The sequence below is a fragment of the Achroia grisella genome, unplaced genomic scaffold (genome assembly GCF_030625045.1).
Source record: "Achroia grisella isolate CSIRO2021 unplaced genomic scaffold, CSIRO_AGI_Agris_v1 utg592, whole genome shotgun sequence".
Taxonomy (NCBI): Eukaryota; Metazoa; Arthropoda; class Insecta; order Lepidoptera; family Pyralidae; genus Achroia; species Achroia grisella.
Window position 1 is genome coordinate 1,437,043 of NW_026712955.1, and position 20,135 is coordinate 1,457,177.

The window sequence follows — 20,135 nt, forward strand, 5'->3', positions numbered from 1 at the left end:
GTACTAGTTAAGTGGTATAAAGATATGTTTTTTTGTAAATCTATATCCAGATATATATATATATAACTCAAAGGTGACTGACATAGTGATCTATCAACGCACAGCCCAAACCACTAGACGGTTCGGGCTGAAATTTGGCATGCAGGTAGATGTTATGACGTAGGCATCCGCTAAGAAAGGATTTTGATTCATTTTACCCCCAAGGGGATAAAATAGGGGATGAAAGTTTGTATGAAATTTTGTCAATTTTAAAACGATCGGGATAAAGCTATAAAGATTTTGATAAATTCCACCCCTAAGGGGATAAATTAACGCGAGCGAAGCCGCGGGCAAAAACTAGTATGTACATAAAATATATCGCTGATTAAATGCCAAAGAGCCACAAAGCAAAAAAAAACGGGAACTATTTTTTTCCAAAAATGGTACCTAAATCGTTATATTTTTTATATTAAAAAAAGGCACCCGTGATTCTTGAGCTAACACATAGACATAACATTAAATAGATTCGTAAAAAAAGTAAAAATATCATAGTGAAAATTTTGATGAGCTCTCCTGTAAAATTTCCGCTTTGGCATTTAATCAGCGACATGTACATAATGAGTGGTAGAATAAAAAAATGAGACTATAATAAGTTAAAAGTGCGTATAATTAAGTTTATTTGAATAAATATTATTATTTCTAATATACATAGAATAGCTAGCTCTTTTAGGAACACAAGTTTGATGGTAAGTAATTGAATAGCGCTGTATGAATTAAATATGAACCATTTTCATCACCCAATCCAATCATTAGGACAAAAAAATCTAACACCTCACTTTAAAAAAAATCACCCTATTTAGTGCTGTACTAATGACCTGAACCGTACTAGATCTAGACTCTATAGGCAAATGAAACCCAAGGATAGTATTGAACTGTGTATACTCTGTACTAAGAATATTCTCTAGGATTCCATTTTTTTCGGACTACTCTAATACTTTTGGGCGCAGCTGGCTTTGACAGATTTGCCGGACGATAGGGGGCGAGTGCAGATGTCACTCCAAACCAAAGGAAGGACTTTAGTCTGAGGGCACCGCTAGGGGTTCGAACCTCGGCTCAGGACATCGTAATATCAATCCCAGTTTGAATTGGACGGGGGATCGATCGGAGGGGTCCCCGATTACAAAACGTAAGACATAATGCAAAACATCTTGCCACTGCGATGTAGAAATTGTGCATAAATGACACAGTGATATCTAATCCACTTTTTGGAACTATTATCTACTATAACTAATAATTAAATCACGAGGAGTTTCTCAAGCAAGTCATACGTGCAAACTTACTGAGGTTATAGACATCTATACATATAAATAAAATTGGAGTATCTGTTTATAATATTGAAATAATAGTTTTTTACTGCATACATATGTATACAGTACATACAGTAAAATAACATTTTTTACAATTTTTTCTGTCTTTCTGTTTGTTCTGGCTAATCTCTGAAATGGCTGGACCGATTTTGGCGGGTCTTTTTTTGGCAGGTAGCTGATGTAATAAGGAGTAACTTAAGCCACTTTTATATTAGAATAAAGTCGCGGGTACAGCTAGTGATAACTACAGTGAGGAACCCTAAAATCACTTAACACGTGGTTCCATTCAATCTGCACATGTGTCCAATGCGGGCAAGTTTCAAACCGGATCCCGGGGTTTACTGAATAAGGGCTGTTTTTGTGTGTACATCCTATTTTATGTTAACTAAAGCATGGCACCGTAATTATAAGTGTGGAGAGCTATTACATGTTATTATACACATCTATACAATAATATAATAAGTAAAAAAAATATTAATTTGAAATAAATGCAATGAAATTAAATAAAATTTATTTGCGAGAAACACTAAATAATACTGATAAATAACCCAGTGGCAGTGGAATATGATAGGTTGAGCATGAGGTCAGGTCAGTTGACCCATCGTGGCAAAATCACCAGGAATTCATCACGATAATTAATAATTTTTTCTAGGTTCATGTTTCATGATGATGATGATTCCATTACTAGTGAAGGAGTAGTCAATTTATTTTACTAACAATACTCTTTCCCCCAAACACAATAGATCTATGCAGGTCGCAGTCCTACAAGTCTCTTTAGCACCGAGTAATAAACAAAACTAGTTGAATTGAAAAGCCGTTACTACGATAATAAAAGTTACTAATGAAATTATAAGCAGTAAACACAATAACAGTCTATGGGTACAGCAAGAGCCCACTTGTAGAACGAATGCTGGGAGTCATAATTGTGATTTACGATCGCACCAACACCAATATTGGGGTTACGATACAATAGTCGTTATTCGTCTAAACTCGTGTCAACAATAGAAAAAATAACAAAACAAATACTTAAAGTTAATAAATACAATAATAATGAAAACCCAAAGCTAATCACGGTGTGTTCAAATATTGGGTGTATTTGAATACACCGAGAAAAGAGGTTAACTTTGGGTGAAATGTGAAGTGTTGCATACTCCACAATATTGACCGAAAAAATCTAAAGAAGGTCGTAAACGGCTAAAATGTCATCATTTTCGATTTGATTTTATTTAGCAATCCTTTAAGATAATAAAAAGACCACAAAATTTGACGTTCATAAGCGGCTAAAATGTCATAGGTACATGAATGAATAAATATTTTTTTGTTTGATTTGATTTGACAATCATTTAACATAATTATTTCATATCAAATCAAAATATCTTTAATCATGTAGATCTATTCGAGACTTATGATATATCACATATACCACACTAGTTTAAGAGTGCTTTCTAGCTAAGAAGAATTGACAGAAATTTCTGCTTTTGTTCTTTTCAAATGAGCTTGTACATGATTACAAAAATACTTTTAAAATCAATTAGGCAGAATGTAGTGACCATCAGCATATGCTATTGCATTTTAGTCATAAGGAAATAATTTAATCTGTGGTCGTAACCGAAACAGACCAGTCTCCACAAATATGTTTACAGTTATCTAATCATAAAGTCTTGAATATAACAGTGTATGCTTTTTATGTTTTTTTTTTTATTTCACGGGCATAGCCTAAATTTGGTTCCAATGATCAGTGATCATTAGTGATCAGTGATACGACAGTGTTTTTTTTAAAACGATAATATCTGTGCGGTTACCTAACATGCTCTTTGGATCTATGTAGATCGATTACTTGCACTATAGCAAACAAATAGTGGCCATGTATGATGACGCACATTACTCTTAGATTGCATGTATGGTTGCTTACATTAATTTCTTTGAATAGATCTTGCACATCATACACGTCAGAAGATAAATCTAGAATTCTCTATACACGATGTTATGATTTTTGTTGGCTAAATAATATCACGCTATTATCATGATTATTATTTTATCTTTTCTTAATTTTATTATTTGCACTCCTGTGACCCACACACCACTTTTTATGTTACGCTGTTTTGTGTTGACTGGAAGAGATCTCTTTTAGATATAAGTCCTCCTTTGTAAACAAAACTTATAACGTATATTCAAAACTTGTATTTAAAAGTGCAATAAAGTATATATATGATTTAAGAAGGTACGTAACACCTATTGATAGTGGGGGAAAGGAATTGTTAGCAATGTGAACTACTCCATCGCTAGTAATGTACCAAGTCAGGTTGTAAACAAGTTACCTTGGAAACCATCGTGGTAAATTTCTAGTAAATTCGCCACGATGGGCAAACTGACCTAACTTCATGTTCATCTTATCCTCCACTGGTGCCAGCGTAAACCGTTAGAGCAATCGGGCGCACCATTACACAGTCATTGCTTAAAAAAAACCCCACAGATACATAAATAGATAAAACTGTTATTCACCATTTAAACACATAGAATAATTAAGAGAATTGTTGACTCGCGGCGACAGCTGAACAATTGAGGTTCGCATTACATGTTTCTTGTAGTAGCAGTGGAAAGTACGGGAGATGTTAGATATATAAATTCTTTGTTCACCAATTACAAATACATAGGGTAATTGAGGTGCAGAATGTGCCGCAAAGGTGAATTGGCAACCAATTCAGCATAAAGCTACAGATAAATCTTTAAAGATTCGCTATATAAAGATATCGCATTCAAAAGTAGCCTATGTCCCTTCTCAGGGTCGAGACTATCTGTGTACCAAAATTCATTTAAATCGGTTTAGTAGTTTTTGACGTGAAAGCGAGACAGACAGACAGACAGAGTTACTTTTGCATTTATAATATTAGTAAGGATTGTATATGTATTATACTTCGAGCTCGTTAATATATGAAAGTCATGTTATTTTTCTGTGTACAATGACTGTAAACGCAATTACAAATCTTGAAGAATTTGTTGATTGCACAGAGATAAATGACGATACCTTATAATAATATTGCCCCCTGGACAATTCACGCAACGTTATGGAGAAAGGGTAAGATGTACTAAGAGTAAGTTTCATACTCTTACCACTCCACCTCCTAAGAGTACCAAGCAGCTGTGTAGGCGATGGGCAATAATGGACACTGATGGCTTCATCGATATCAGTTTACCAAATTAGATCGACTTCCACAAGGTTACTCTTAGAAACCATCGTAGTACATTCATCAGCACGGTCTATCTGTCCTGACTGACTTCATTCTCATACTGTCATAATCTCATACTGCCAATTCCAATATCATTAAAAAAACTAACTCCACCTTCAACTACCTAATAGACAATCAATGTATCAATCGAGAATAACTACACCCAAAAATGCTAAATATCATAACATCGCCTTTAAAACTACACATGAAATAATACCTATACACATTAAGAACAATGTAACTTACAACTTCAAAACTTTAGAAACAAATTAATACAAAATAGGCTTTCAAATATATACATTTAAAACTCAAAATCGTTACTTTAATACTAGTAGTAATATTTTAAACGCATCACAAATCGTAACAGAAACACACTGAAAGAAATGTAACAACAAGTTCAAAGCACATTAATGAGAAACGGTCGCGTTTGTTTCCATAAAGTCTGTTTACACAATTAGAGACTTTATTACTGGACAATATAACGCACAATCATTTGACTGCGCGTGCGCAACGTGCGCGTGACGTCACGATCACGAGATGCGTACAATACGTTCAACGGTCCACGCGGCACTGGGTGCTGCTTGCCGCTGGCGGGAACCGCAGGATTTGTTTACGATGCTCGATTTATTTGTAGTAGAGTAGCTCATCCTGCGATAAATATTTTACGCAGACAATCTGCTACGAGAAATATTCTGCTTAAATCACTCACTACAAAAGTTCCTTCAAAATATGGACACGAAAAGATAAAAAAACGTTTCAAATATTACTTGATGATATATCAAAATATTCGAGAACTACAATCAATGCCTGCATTATCATTATACACAAGTTTTAAAATTACAAATATTAATAAACAACACCAAAAAAATGGTAAAAAGACTTTAAAACGCTGCACAGCACTTCAAACAAAAAAGAAACTCATCATAATCGGTTCAATTAGAAGCTACGATGCCATAGACTGTCACAGAAAGTTCAAACTGTTCTGTTGTGTCTATACCTTGTAACCTTACCTCAAACGAAACAGCTTGCAAAGCAAATTTCAACATAATTAGATTAAGGTACACAGACGACTATGTAACAAATTCTACCTCTGATAAAAACAATTCAGCAAAAATATGTAAATTCATTTATACGCATACATATGCTATCCTTATGGTTAACCTTATATCGTAGAACAGAAATAGAATCGAGTGGTGTCGATACATAAATAAAAATAAAAACCGCAACGAAGGATTTACAAGGAATCAGAGCTATAATTAAAAATGCGGATACACGCGTGTCTCCGTCGCCAACGCTAAACTTGAGGGTTTGAAGTTGCGGAAATTAAAATAAATAACAGTAATAAATATTATTTAGATTAGTATATTGAATTGCTTTTATTTGCGGGAAGGGAATTGTTAGTATGTAGACTAATAACTGCACCGCTAGCAATGTACCATATTAGGTTAACATCCACGTGGTTCCTGGAAACCATCGTGATAAATTCCTGATGAATTTACCACGATGGGCTAACTGACCTGACATCCATTTTATCATCCTCCACTGGTGCCCCACCAGTGTAAACCGTTAGCTCAGGCAGATGCACCATTCCATTATCCATAAGAAATAGATTTGATTATATTTTGCTAATAAATAATTTGAGCAGATTTTAACTGGTTAATTTCGAAGAACAGCTCTTCGAAATATCGGGTACTCAGTAATAATAAATAAAACGGAGTAAGATCAGTTATTTTCTTAATTTGACGTATAAATATAAATAATCTTTATTCAAACTTAATATAGGCACTTAAAATTAGCACTTGAGTAATATTTTTTTATTCAACAACTCATTTGGGACGCAGACTCATCACAAGAAGAATGAGCAAGAAAATTACGTATTGCTCTTTTAAATAAAAGTAGTTCAGAATAACAATTTTTAAGAATTTTGTGTGAATTCAAACTGCGAAATAGCAAAGTTGACATAAATAAATAGTTACTTGAACAACAAAATAAATCAGATAATGCCGGAGACAAATTTAAAAAAGTATATCTTAAATGCTTTCTACCATACATGGGAGCTATTTTCGACTTTCGTAATTTACTGACAGCAGAAAGCAATTGGATAGAAAACAGTGCTATTATTCCATTAAGCCTATCGTAAAAGTGCTCATTATGATTAGAGATTCGTCTGAAACTTTAGTGAATGTCACGGGTCAGAGTAATTTGGTTCAGTAATCCATTATTGATTGCATTCAAAACGCATACGTACAAGGTATTTATATATAAAAATAGTACATATAAATATATACAAAGATGCTGATACAAAAAAAAAACAAAAAAACATATATAAGTTAAGCTTCTTAACCGTTCTTCTCAACTGAAGTTGCTAGCTAAACTGGACGATACGGAAAAAGTTATCACTCGCATAAAAGGCCGAAGGTCCTAAATGATTAAATATTTTTGAATTTGGAATATTTTTTTTTGTATGGTATCTATAATTTGGAATCCATTTTTTTTTTATAAATAGGGGATGGTGTACTCGGTGCTAACGGTATACGGTAGCGAGACACCAGTGGCGGAGGCCATATTTCCCGTTACAAATATTTTTCTCCACTCTAAAGGTGCATATACCTTTAGAGTGGAGAAAATTATTTGTTTTTACAAGATAGTTATATATTAATAAATTTTATAAGTGCTATCTTTGTCTAGCTTTCACCAAATTACTGTCTGTCTCTTTGTTCATTCTAATCTCTGAAAGGGGCCGATTTTGACGGGACTTTCACTTGCAGATAGCTAATGTTATAAGTAACTGAAGCTACTTTTATTTTTTTTTTTACATTTTAACAAAAAAATATAAATTCTAAGCGGACTTATTTTTTTAATATTCTTATTATGTTAAGTTTTAATTATTATTATGGATAATTCAGCAACCCTACACAATACCACCATGAACAGCGACACTACGCTGCAGAGAATCGAATCCGTAACCGGCAGGGAGTCTATATATAGTGGCTGACATCCTGTCCAACACAATTATTGCTTTTTACTAATAGGACGGAGATAACATGGGGTATGCCGGGTCAGAGGTGCATCACTTAAATTGTTGTTTTAGTAAACAAGGGAGATTGTTTGTGTATCAATACAATTTGTAAACCATTACAGACTGGAAGACCTCTTATTTTAAAGTATCTATTATTATTATATAATATTGCTAACATTTATTTATTTATTATTTAATGCACAATATCTTATATATAAAATTCTCGTGTCACAGTTTTCGTTCCCATACTCCTCCTAAACGGCTTGACCGATTCTCATGAAATTTTGTGAGCGTATTGAGTAGGTCTGAGAATCGGCCAACATCTACTTTTCATCCCCCTAAATGTTCGGGGAAGTCACCCCTAAATTTTTTTGTTTATTTAAGACAAAACAACGTTTGCCGGGACAGCTAGTAACTTATACAAGCTAAGTTTAATGGCGTATCGCATTCTCCACCTCTTTCTGTTTAACTTAAAGTCTATGTCTCTGTTTATGACATAACTTTTTAATTGTCTATTTTTAATATAATTGTCATTGATTTCATTGTAGTGTAACGATGACAGTTCACGTACCTATATAAAATATATACCTAATCTAAAATAATTAATTTTTATTATTTATATACATATATTATTACACACTAAGTTGTATCACAAACAGTTTCACAAATTATAAACCTATGCAAATCTTATATATCAATGGCAAATAAATTATTTAAAATAGAAAATACATAAAAAAAATACGAAAGTAGAGAGTTACCATGGCGTAACGCCTGGTAAATTGCTGTGTGTGGCACAATAAGCTGACACCGCTACCAGGAACAGCAAATTACCACGAATCGGCACCTAACACCAATTATTAATTGTTATATTTTTACAGTAGTCTTGTTCGATCTTTAGACATAATTATACATTTTATACTTTAATAATTTCATTTGTTTTAATTAAATAAAATATATTTTTTAAAAGGCAAATATCGCCCGCCGTAACATAAGTAGAGCCAACTCCCTTTTTAATGTCGGTTAAGAACTATCCTAGCCGGTGTGCGTTAGTCACAATTTCTAAAACCAAATAAAGCAACCAGTCTCGAGAAGCGATAAGAACAGATGGATGGACGAATTAATTCAATTACGAGAGTCATAAGTTCCCAGACTGTCTAACAGAATGCCACTGTCTGCTCGTATAACAAACATGTGTCTGCATTTATTATAGTTTTATGTAGTTAGTCAACGAACTAGTTCGGAAGCAGATCTATCGCTCTTTGGTTCGTTTGATGAAATACAAAATACTACAAATCTTTGAATATATATAACTTAAATTGACTGACATAGTGATCTATCAACGCACAGCTTAAACCACTGGATGGATCGGGCTGAAATTTGGCATGCAGGTAGATATTATGACGTAGTCATCCGCTAAGAAAGGATTTTGATTCATTCTACCCCATGATGGAATGGATGAAAGTTTGTATGAAACTTTGTCAATTTTAAACCGATCGGGCTAAGACTTTGTATGCATAAAGCTACTATAACGTAGGCATCACCTAAGAAAGGATTTTGATAAATACTACCCCTAAGAGGATAAATTAACGCGAGCGAACCCGCGGGCAAAAGCTAGTCTCTCTATAAAAAAAAACTAATACACATATTTACGGGCTACAAAAGCAATAGGTACTCTGTATACTTTAAAATAATACTGAGGTCTCGGTAATAAAGAAATAAAGAAGTACATATTTAGATTAAAAAAAGCAATATTCTGTATATGTTTAAAATAATATGACCCTTTACCCTTTTGTTGTTTTTTTTTCCCCTATTACATTAGGGAAAAAACAACACCCTATTTGCGGATAAATAAAGATGAAAACTATAAGCCGACGACTTATATGTCGACCTCGGTCGTATAGCGGTGTAGCACACCGCTTAACATCCAATGGTCGCGGGTTCGATTCCGCATGACAGAAACATTTGTATTCATGAGTATGATTGTTTGTATCGATCTGGGTGTTTTCTATGTATAATATGTATGTATTTACGAAAAAAAATTTTCTGTGTATTTATATCACTTATCTAGTACCCATAACACAAGCTTCAGCTAATTTAACTTGGGTCTAGATGGCGCTGTGTGAATTGTCCTGAGTTTATTATTATTATTATTATAAGCATAAAGGTTGACCAGCCTTCTTTTAACTCGAGTCAAGAGCGAACGAACTATACTCTGGTTTTTAATCTTGAAGAAAGGTATAAATGTCAAATTTTAAATCATATTGTCAGCTGTAGTTCCTATAATACGACAATAAGTTAATTACCTATAATTTGTTGAAACGTATTTTTTTAATGTAGACAATTAGATTAAAACTATATACGTAGCTTCCACATTTTTTTTTAATATCACGCACACTGGAGTTCCCAACACTGTCTTTTTAAATACATATTAATTTACAAAAAAACTATTTTGAAACAACTATCCTATATTTACTAATCTATACTGTATTAATTGTGTACATTTAAACCCATACATAAAGCATAAACACCCACACATTATTTCTAAATAACCAATAAAAATCGGTAATTAATATTAGTTTCCGATAGTGTCACAACACTATTTAATAATCGCAACATGCTGGCAACATAGATATTATCAAATTAGTCTTTGAGATAAAAAAAAACATACTATATATATTAGGAGGAGATCTTCAATTGCAAAGAAAAATATAAAAAGCGACTATGTAACCACCCAAATCAACTGGCTGCTCAATTACTACAAATACTTTACCCCAAGCGACTAAAAAGAAGCGACATTGTGTAATGTTTGCAGTATGCTTAAGGAGTAGATTCTCCCGCTGGTGTGGACACTCCATTCTTAGATCCCACACCCAAAAAATCTACTCATAGTTATAGGACTGATTGCAGATAAAAAAAGAGAAAAAAAAAATATTAGTAGGCAGTAGTGCTGTACAAAATAGAATCGTGAACTATTGTGCGTAACGTTAATTTATTGTGAAGTTACGGTCCTTGCTGCAGAGGCTTCTTGGAACAACAAAACGGGAGATGGAAACGGAACATTAAGGTGTAGCAACAAAAATAACAGATAAATCTTTTTAATAGACAACATTTCGGCTAAAATACGAACAGGAATTTAAGATTTATCGTTCACTACCTCATAAATTAGATAGGAATTTATAACCTAATTTGCATGCACTTTTTCCTAATTTAAACCATTTTCGTCAACAGGCTGAAAGATTTCAATTAAAATTAATTACATAGATGTATTGTATTATAACAGAATTGAGATACCTTTTATCATAATTTACAGAGCTAACGCTGCAGGTTGTAACTAGTAAAGTAATATATAGCCGTTTGTGAAAGGAGTAATAAGATATACATAATTTTTGTTTCAAGACATATATTTTTTTATTAATTGTAAAATAAAAAAAATATGTCTTGAAACAAAAATTATGCGTAAAAATCCTATTTTCCTGGATTTTCTTAAATATCTAAATTATAAGTAACTTTTACCCGTGGCTTCGCTCGCATAACTTCATTACTAGATGCTAGATGGCGCTGATGTAGCTACTATAAATCTTGATATTTTTTATAAAAAATGTTTGTGAGTAACAAACATGCATACTTTGACATTTATATTAGTAAGGATAAATAAAAGGGTTGACTGATTTGATAAACACGTAAATAACTGATTCAAATATTCAATCATAGCAATTTCCCCACCGGCGCCCCCGGGCGCCCCTCCGATCGATCCCACGTCCAATTCAAACGGGGATCGAAATTACGACGGCCTGAGCCGAGGTTCGAACCCCTAGTGGTGCCCTCAGACTAAAGTCGTATCCGTCAGGCAGGAGTTGGCCTTCAGCCGCTCCATAAGTCCTTCCTTTGATTTGGAGTGAAATATGTACTCATCCCCTATCGTCCGGTGAAGCTGTAAAGGCCAGCTGCGGCCAACAGCATTAGAGTAGTTTCTTTTCAATATTCAATCCTCATCAATATAATAATAATAATAATATATAATCAGTATGTATATTACAATATTTGCAAACGTTTGAAGCCGGCGCTATCTAGTTGAAATCAAAATTTCTCCATCACACACGTACCTTCGTTCTAAATTTAAAACACCAAAAGTGAGAAATTTACATAGAAAAATTCTTCTAAACACGGAAGCATAATGATGTTTCACGGCGCAGTCGCCGCCAAAGAGCGCGCGTAAATACCAAATATGCGTAAACATCATGCGCGGTAAATTATAGCCGTAGATATGTTTTACGTGCTCGTTATGGACTAGCACGATGCTTGAACAGATACATAAAAAGCCTTGATATTATGATGTCTTGACTGTTGCATCAGCGATGTAGATGACTAGCAGAAATGTATATAAAACAATGTGTTTCACCCGCATGAAATTTATAGCCCACAATATTATTCTGATAAGTTATATTACTGTAAAATTTCCTTAAAAACCGTTTAATAGTTTTTGCGTGAAAGAGTAACAAACATCCATCCGTACTAACAAACTTTCGCATTTATAATATTAATATCATCTGTTCTTCCTTATCCCATTTATTTGTAAGTTTAGCGTAATATGAATTTTTCGCTTCCATTCATTTGTTCGCAATCAAACGTTATTTACTTCCTTTCTTAACATATCATCTTTCACACAGTCCATCCATCTCTTTTTTGGCCTTCCTCTGCCCTTATAACCATCCACATTCATTTGTAACATCTTTCTTAAAATATTATCCTCGTTCCTACGCATTACATGTCCATACCATGATAGACGATTACTCTTCAACCTCTCTGAATATAAATACTTTCATACTTAATATAATGTATTATTCTTTATTATCCATTCTTGTACCACACATCCACCTCAACATTCTCCTTTCAGTTGCCTGCAGTCGTCTTTCATCCGTCGCCTTTACGGGCCAACATCTGATCCATACAAGACAGCAGGCGGATCATAATATTTGTGAGAATGTTTTATTTAACTCAATTGAATAGTTATACTTTACTATTATTATTATTACTTTATTACCATTATGTTAAACAGTGATTTAGTTTTATGAGAGTATCAAACTCAATATATAATATTAGTTCAGATTGGTAAGTCGACCACCGGGAACAGTTCTCGCGTGGTTTTGACCACATCCTTAATATTCCACAGCGGATGTCATAAAATAAACCGAGACGATGTTTGTCGAATTAATTCGATCATTTCTTTTGAATGAACTCAGAAATATCTCCTATTCTAGAAATTAGTATATTTTTATATTTCTAACACTAACGCTACGCTATAATATAAAAATCTGTTTCAATTATCGTCGATTAAATAGAAAAATGTAATTTTCCAATTATATAAGTCAATTATTTTCACCACACTGCCATAATCATTATCTAAATACTTTTAAAATGATACATAATATGTTATTATGATTATGTTATATATGATAATACTTCTGTGTAAATTTAAAAACTTTAAATGCTTATCTACAAGACAAGACAAATATATATTTTCCATACTGGCAGTATTCAAAATATATATTTTTGTCTATATATTTCTATATTTTTGTTATATTTTTTTTTCTATTTATCCGTCGATATGTGCCAAGCAGACATATACGAGTACAATATACATAGAAGCTGTAAACACCCCCCACCCCTTCCTCCCACTTCTGACTCCTTTACATAAATATTTTTTTAATTTCTCGCTCGTTTTAGAAATAACATTATGTAAAAGCCTTACATGTTTCAAATAGTAACTTCTAAAATACAGACGAACAAGTTCTGTTATACATTCTGTCATATTAGGGTTCCGTACATAGAATGTAATCGAAATAATTTTAAGTGGCACGATGCTTTCTTTTACATCAATAAACGTGTACAGCTTTAATTGTGCTATTACTCTGTACCACGTGTTTTTATTTACACATGATCTGCATACATTAGGGGAATGGTCCTTCGAGCCAGATGTTCATTATGTAATCGAGCATATAAGTGTACTCGCCGTGTGCATTATAAAGATTCTAGCTCATTTTAGCAAAGCTTCTGTTTATTGAGTGAGTATGACCTAATAATTGATATTTGTGTCGAGTGGATTTATTGGTTTTGCAAGATTAACCTCTTTCTTAGATGGTTTATATGTAATATAAATACAAGTGTTCATTGGGTAATAAATAAAATGAAAAATAAAACATACCAACACGACTGTTATCTAAGATGGAGTACACAGAGGCATTCATTTATTTTATACAAATACAAAGAAGCTAACGGTCCACAATGATAAGTTGTAATCATCGCCTACGCCTGCCGTTGTCAATGCTGGACACAGAGAATTTAATTTATATTTTATTATGACTTCGTATGTATGTTAGCCTATAAGATATTTATAATATGGACCATCAAATTTTCAAATTCAAATTCAAAATACATTTACTCAAATTAGGTCTATTACAGTAACATTAAAATCTACCGTCAAGAATGATTTCGAGATGAGAAGAACTGACAAGAAACTCAGCTCGATAATCAGTGTTTTGTGTTAAATTAAATTACATTATCATGTGACGACCGTGATACTAATCATCCTACTAATAGTACTAAGATGTCGTGCCTATTATGCTGTCATAACAATAGCTTATCTAACGCTGTAACCGTGACATAATAAAAAAATGTTGGCGGCTGAAATAACTAAGGGGTATTCACAGAGACGACTTTTAACAAAGTGGATCGTCATTCCGTTGACCATTATTTAGGGTCGCCACAGTATGTTATCTGACTGATCCTGTCAGCCGACATATCTGAGTATACTCTCCTTTCATACAATCCATTCATCTTTTTTTCGGTTCGGTTCATGTTATATACTCTCTTTAAGACATATTCTCTCCTCCGTATAAGATGCTTGTTTTACAAAACCGATGTCGATAAAAAATACCAAATGACGACGTTGTAGTGAATACAACACTGAGACTTTTTTACATGATAGGATTCAAATCTACGTAACAAAATAAGTTCAACGACGTTGTAGTGAATACAACACTACACTTACCTACTTTTTGGCATCACTAGGATTCAAATCTACGTAACATTATAAACCAACGACGTTGTAGTGAATACAACACTACACTTACCTACTTTTTGGCATCACTAGGATTCAAATCTACGTAACATTATAATCCAACGACGTTGTAGTGAATACAACACTAGACTTGCCTACTTTTTGGCATCACTAGGATTCAAATCTACGTAACATTATAATTCAACGACGTTGTAGTGATAACAACACTAGACTTGCCAACTTTTTGGCATCACTAGGATTCAAATCTACGTAACATTATAATCCAACGACGTTGTAGTGATTACAACACTAGACTTGCCTACTTTTTGGCATCACTAGAATTCAAATCTACGTAACATTAAAATCCAAGAATCATATTTATGTCTTAAGATTTTATGAATGAATATAGATAAAGTAAAAATCGAATGCGTGAAACAAATCGAGTGACATTTGATTGTGCGTGTACGGTGCGCGGGCGCATAATAAATAAATGTTAAGGGGTAAATTTAGAATGGCAGTTCAGTCACCCGGGATCTCGATCGGTGCGCAGTACGTGTGGGTACACAATAAGATAATATTAATGTTTGTAATACACATATTATTATATTAAGTGCCTCATAAATAATCAATTGGTAATATTAATAAGAATTGCGACTCTGAAGTGGCAATAGTTGCGGGACCACTATAGCTCGAGGAGAATCCACGTTGGGGCATTTATATCGCATGTCCAAACACCAGAAAGCAAGGTGGACCGACGATCTGGTCAAAATCGCTGGAAGGCATTGGATGTCAAGAAAGCGCAGGACCGATCGTTCAATTGTTACAACACATGAACGTCTATCGATGATGATAATGATGATGATGATTTCAGGACAATTCACACAGCGCCATCTAGTCCCAAGCTAAGTGAAGCTTGTATTATGGGTACTATTTTTAATAGGTTGTGTGGGTTATTGTCAGGTGCTTGGACCTGTAGCACTGCATCTACATAGATCTATTGTGCTCGATCAGAAGTTTTTGCGTGAAAGACTGACATCCATCGATACTCACAAACTTTCGGGTTTATAATGTCAGTGAGATTACATTGATAAATAAACGGTTGCAAAATAAGTTCAATAAACTGTAAGTGAGTAAACAAAGACCGACACTAAATCTCAACACCAGAACAGCGCCCTAAAAATCAATTAACAAGATCTTCAATAGTCGTTTAGATTTACGAACTTGGGAGGAATCATCGCGGGACCATATGCGAAGAATCCGAAACAGTATTTATAAGCACCAGTTATGGGGTGTACTAATAGCATGGCGCTTAATGACACACGAGGATTCTTAAACAATATAATCAAGTTAAGTTATTTTTATTTTCTTTTTGCAGAAATAGAATAACTCGAACTTGTCAAGAAAAACTCGTTATTAGAAAGACACATGTTTCTTTATCATTAATGATGGTAATGATAATGGTACATGTGTTGTGACTGATCAATTCATAACGCATTGAGTTTCTTGTCAGTTCTTCTCAGCACGAAAGCATTCCGATAGATTTACATGAATAATATTCTTTTTATAAAATATATTGATTTTGCAGGTAAATTCAATTAGACTACACTGTTATAGGGTTGCGGGACCACTAAAGTGACGAGAATCCACAGGGAGGTATTTATATCGCATGTACAAACACCAGAAACGGAATTTACAGAAATGAGAACTAGATGTCAAGAAAAAAACACCACTTCAATTGTTACAACACATGTTTCATTATCATTATCATTACTATGACGGCCTTGGTGGTCTAGCGGTTTAGCATACCGCTTTACTTCCGATTGTCGCAGGTTCGATTCTTCGCACGGCACAAACATTTGTATTCATGAGTATGATAGTTTGTATCGGTCTGGGTGTTTTCTATGTATAATATGAATGTATTTACTAAAAAAACTATATGTTTATCAGTTATCTAGTACCCATAATATTATCTTGAATATAAAATAATTTTTCATCTCCATAATATATAAAAACGTTAATAGCGTTAAACAATATCTTTCTTCTTTTCTGTGATAACTATGAATAATATTTTATTTTTGAATTATATAATTCTTTGACCTCGTTATTAGAAAGACTAGCTGCTGTTTCTTGAACTAAAGGATTACTTGAATGACTATGGTGCTAGGCAATAGTTGTTCATGCGTTCGTGTTGTACTTAAATATAAAAAACCTATATAAATGTACATTATTACATTTGAACTAGTCGCTGTCGCACGTCTTTCGGTTATGTATTTAAATCTTTAAAACTATGCAATAAAGCGTTTTTTTTAATACAAAATAGTGATTAAGAGTAAGGTTTATATAATATAAAAAACCCCATAAGTGAACCGGGGTGATTGAATTATGAATTAAACACTATTAAAAAAAATATGTTGTAGTCTTTCCGTTCTATGTTGGATCTATATACTAAACTGGACGGTAGAGAAAAAATTATAATATAAAAAAAAATTTGTTCGTATAATATAAAAAACGTTAATATGCGGCAAAATGTCCTACCTGTGATAACATGAATAAATTATTTTTGAATTTGAATTTGAACTATTTCCTAGACGTCTTTCCGTTATGTTCGGAATCCTCGGGTTGAAATAAGGGACCGCTAAACAAAATAGCGTTAAGAGTTCGTGTTGTACAAATATAAAAAACCCCATAAGAGTACCGATTGAATTTGAATTTGAACTATTTCCTAGACGTCTTTCCGTTATGTTCGGAATCCTCGGGTTGAAATAAAGGACCGCTAAACAAAATAGCGTTAAGTGTTCGTGTTGTACAAATATAAAAAACCCCATAAAAGTGCCGATTTTCATTATTACAATTGAGACCACCACAGAGAAGTGATTAGTTGAGCTGTAAACATGTAAACACGGATGTATGTCCCTCCAGCGACCTAGTTAGTATAGCCCTTATGTAACACATCGCGACGAAAATGGTTTTACGGCTTTGGAATACTAAAATCGGTTTAAAAACAACTTTGTATCCGGTTTATTACATCTTTATTTACAGTTTCGGTAATATTAGTTTTACTACTGTGGAATTAGGTAGTTCTGAATTATATGGGCCGCTGTCGTTATTAGGCCCTGCGCAGACTACTCAGTCTCTTGCAATCCCAAGAGTGCTTTCACGCAAAACATTGTCGAATGTGAATCTAAGTAATGTCTAACAGAAAAATAATACAAAAATTACAATAAGATACCAAAGGATATACTGGAATTACTGAGCAAAGCCCATTCTTGAATGGCAATAGTTGTTCATGGACAGGATTTTAATTTAATGTTAGACATAGACAACTATATAAATAAAAATATATAATTCAGGTGAGTTTTTTGCCAGTTCTTTTAAATTGAATCTGTATATTGAACCAGACGGTAGAGAAAAAATTATAATACAAAAAAATTACGTTCATAATTGGCACAACAGAAAATTGCCAGCTAAAATGTCCTACATGAATAAATGTTTTTTGATTTAATTTTATTTGAAAAGTACATGTAAATATCTCGTGGACGTCAGATGAAAGATGAAAGATAGAGAAAACAGATATTTTTTGATCTACCTTTCAAAATATATACACAATTTGAAAGTACAAAGATACACGTATCGGGAGAGATAGATATCGATAGATCGTGTGAACTGAAGCAGGAGTCAATGGTCTCCGGAATATATAACGTATAATAACTTAAAAATATATCACGCGATTTATGTAGTGAATATTTGTATACCTGTATACATCATAGACAACAGTTAACACCCATAACACATGTGATTAGTGAATATCCCATTCCACTTACATTATAAAGTGGTTCGAGTTAACAAGAGTGAAGTTGATGGCATTTGGGAGGCTGCAACATATAACTGCAAATCGTTCTTGATAGAAGCAAATTGTTTATGGTACTTAGAATTAAGCAAAAGAGAGAAAGAGAACTCACCTCCTTTTCCTGCTGGACTTTGGCATCGCCGTGTATCTTGTCACGGAGGGCGACCAGCTCCACCGGCCAGCTCGACACCTCCGCGTCGGGATCCGACAGCAATACCTATACAACATACATATTTATATATATAGACATATATATATATATTATTTATATAAGCTATAGTTGTCAACCATCCTGTTTTCCCAAAAGATGTCTTAGTTTTTGTAGTGTCCTGGGACACCCTGAATAGTTTTTAAGCAGTGTTCTTGGTTTATAAATTTGCACTTCTAGTAACATGGTTTATAATGGGATTGTTTAATTCTAATGATCATTGCTAGCAATGTACCATGTCAGATCTCCACGCGGTGGAAACCACTAGTTTTCAATACCTCATGTTCATCTTATCATCCTCCACTGGTGCCCCGCCATAATTACATCAAATACTTTTATTAAACAATATTTGATTATTTTAATAACTTCAATATCATTTCACCTACTTTAGTACCTAACCTAACCACCTACTTACACTACATAGTAATTTAACTATTGGACCTCTATTACTGCGTCTGTATTAACCCTAATATAATCGCGCCAATACATGAAATGGTTTACTGTTATTTCACATTCGTCTTTATTTGATTAACAATTGCAAACCATTATAGATAATTATTGTAAATCTGTCAAATCAATATAAAATCTTACAAAAATATTGCACAATAAATTAGAAACTACAACGTATAAATGCAATGTATGAAATCTGTAACTATAGGTTGATTCTTTCTAACTTATTAATATCAAAGTATACATCTGTCATAGAAAATAATGCGTGCACTAAACTTCAGTCTAAAGGTGAGAAAGATCGCGTGAAATCACTATGAAAGATGTAACATCTCCGGAGCGGCAACACAGAATTAGTAGCCCCCTCCGATCGATCCCCCGTCCAATTCAAACGGGGATCGAAATTACGACGGCCTGAGCCGAGGTTCGAACCCCTAGTGGTGCCCTCAGACTAAAGTCGTATCCGTCAGGCAGGAGTTGGCCTTCAGCCGCTCCATAAGTCCTTCCGCGGGTTTGGAGTGCCATCTGCACTCGCCCCATAACGTCCGGTGAAGCTGTAAAGGCCAGCTGCGGCCAACAGCATTAGAGTAGTCCGAAAAAAATAAAAACAGAATTAGTATCTAAGTATAGCGTGTTCATCTATATATAAGTAACTTAGTAAAAATTATAAGATGGGCTGTCTGTTTTAATAATTAAAAAAGTTATATAATATCATTTCATTCCACGTTATTTCTTATCTCTGTATAAATTACCGTTAATAATGAATAGTACTTCATATTTCAAAGAGATCCAGTGCAAAACTCAACACTTCACAGAACACTGCAGTAAACAACTCTGTAATTCAAGTCGTATCTATTTAAGTCAAATTAACCACGGCTGTAGACTTCCGTGTACTTGGAAATTAATCTACTTTAGTTTAATTTATCATGTGATAATAAAATATATTTGCAATTAAATGAAACCTACGACAATATCTCGCATTGC

At 33.6% G+C, this 20,135-nt stretch overlaps 1 protein-coding gene across 1 annotated transcript in view; it reads right to left on the reverse strand.

Annotated features, from left to right (window-relative positions):
- The window catches only part of LOC131848801 (rootletin-like), a 66,601-nt gene that overhangs the window by 26,626 nt on the left and 19,840 nt on the right, over positions 1-20,135 (reverse strand). The window contains exon 8 of the mRNA XM_059198735.1: positions 18,609-18,713. Coding sequence (XP_059054718.1) covers positions 18,609-18,713 — 105 coding nt within the window. The remainder of the gene's footprint in view (positions 1-18,608; positions 18,714-20,135) is intronic.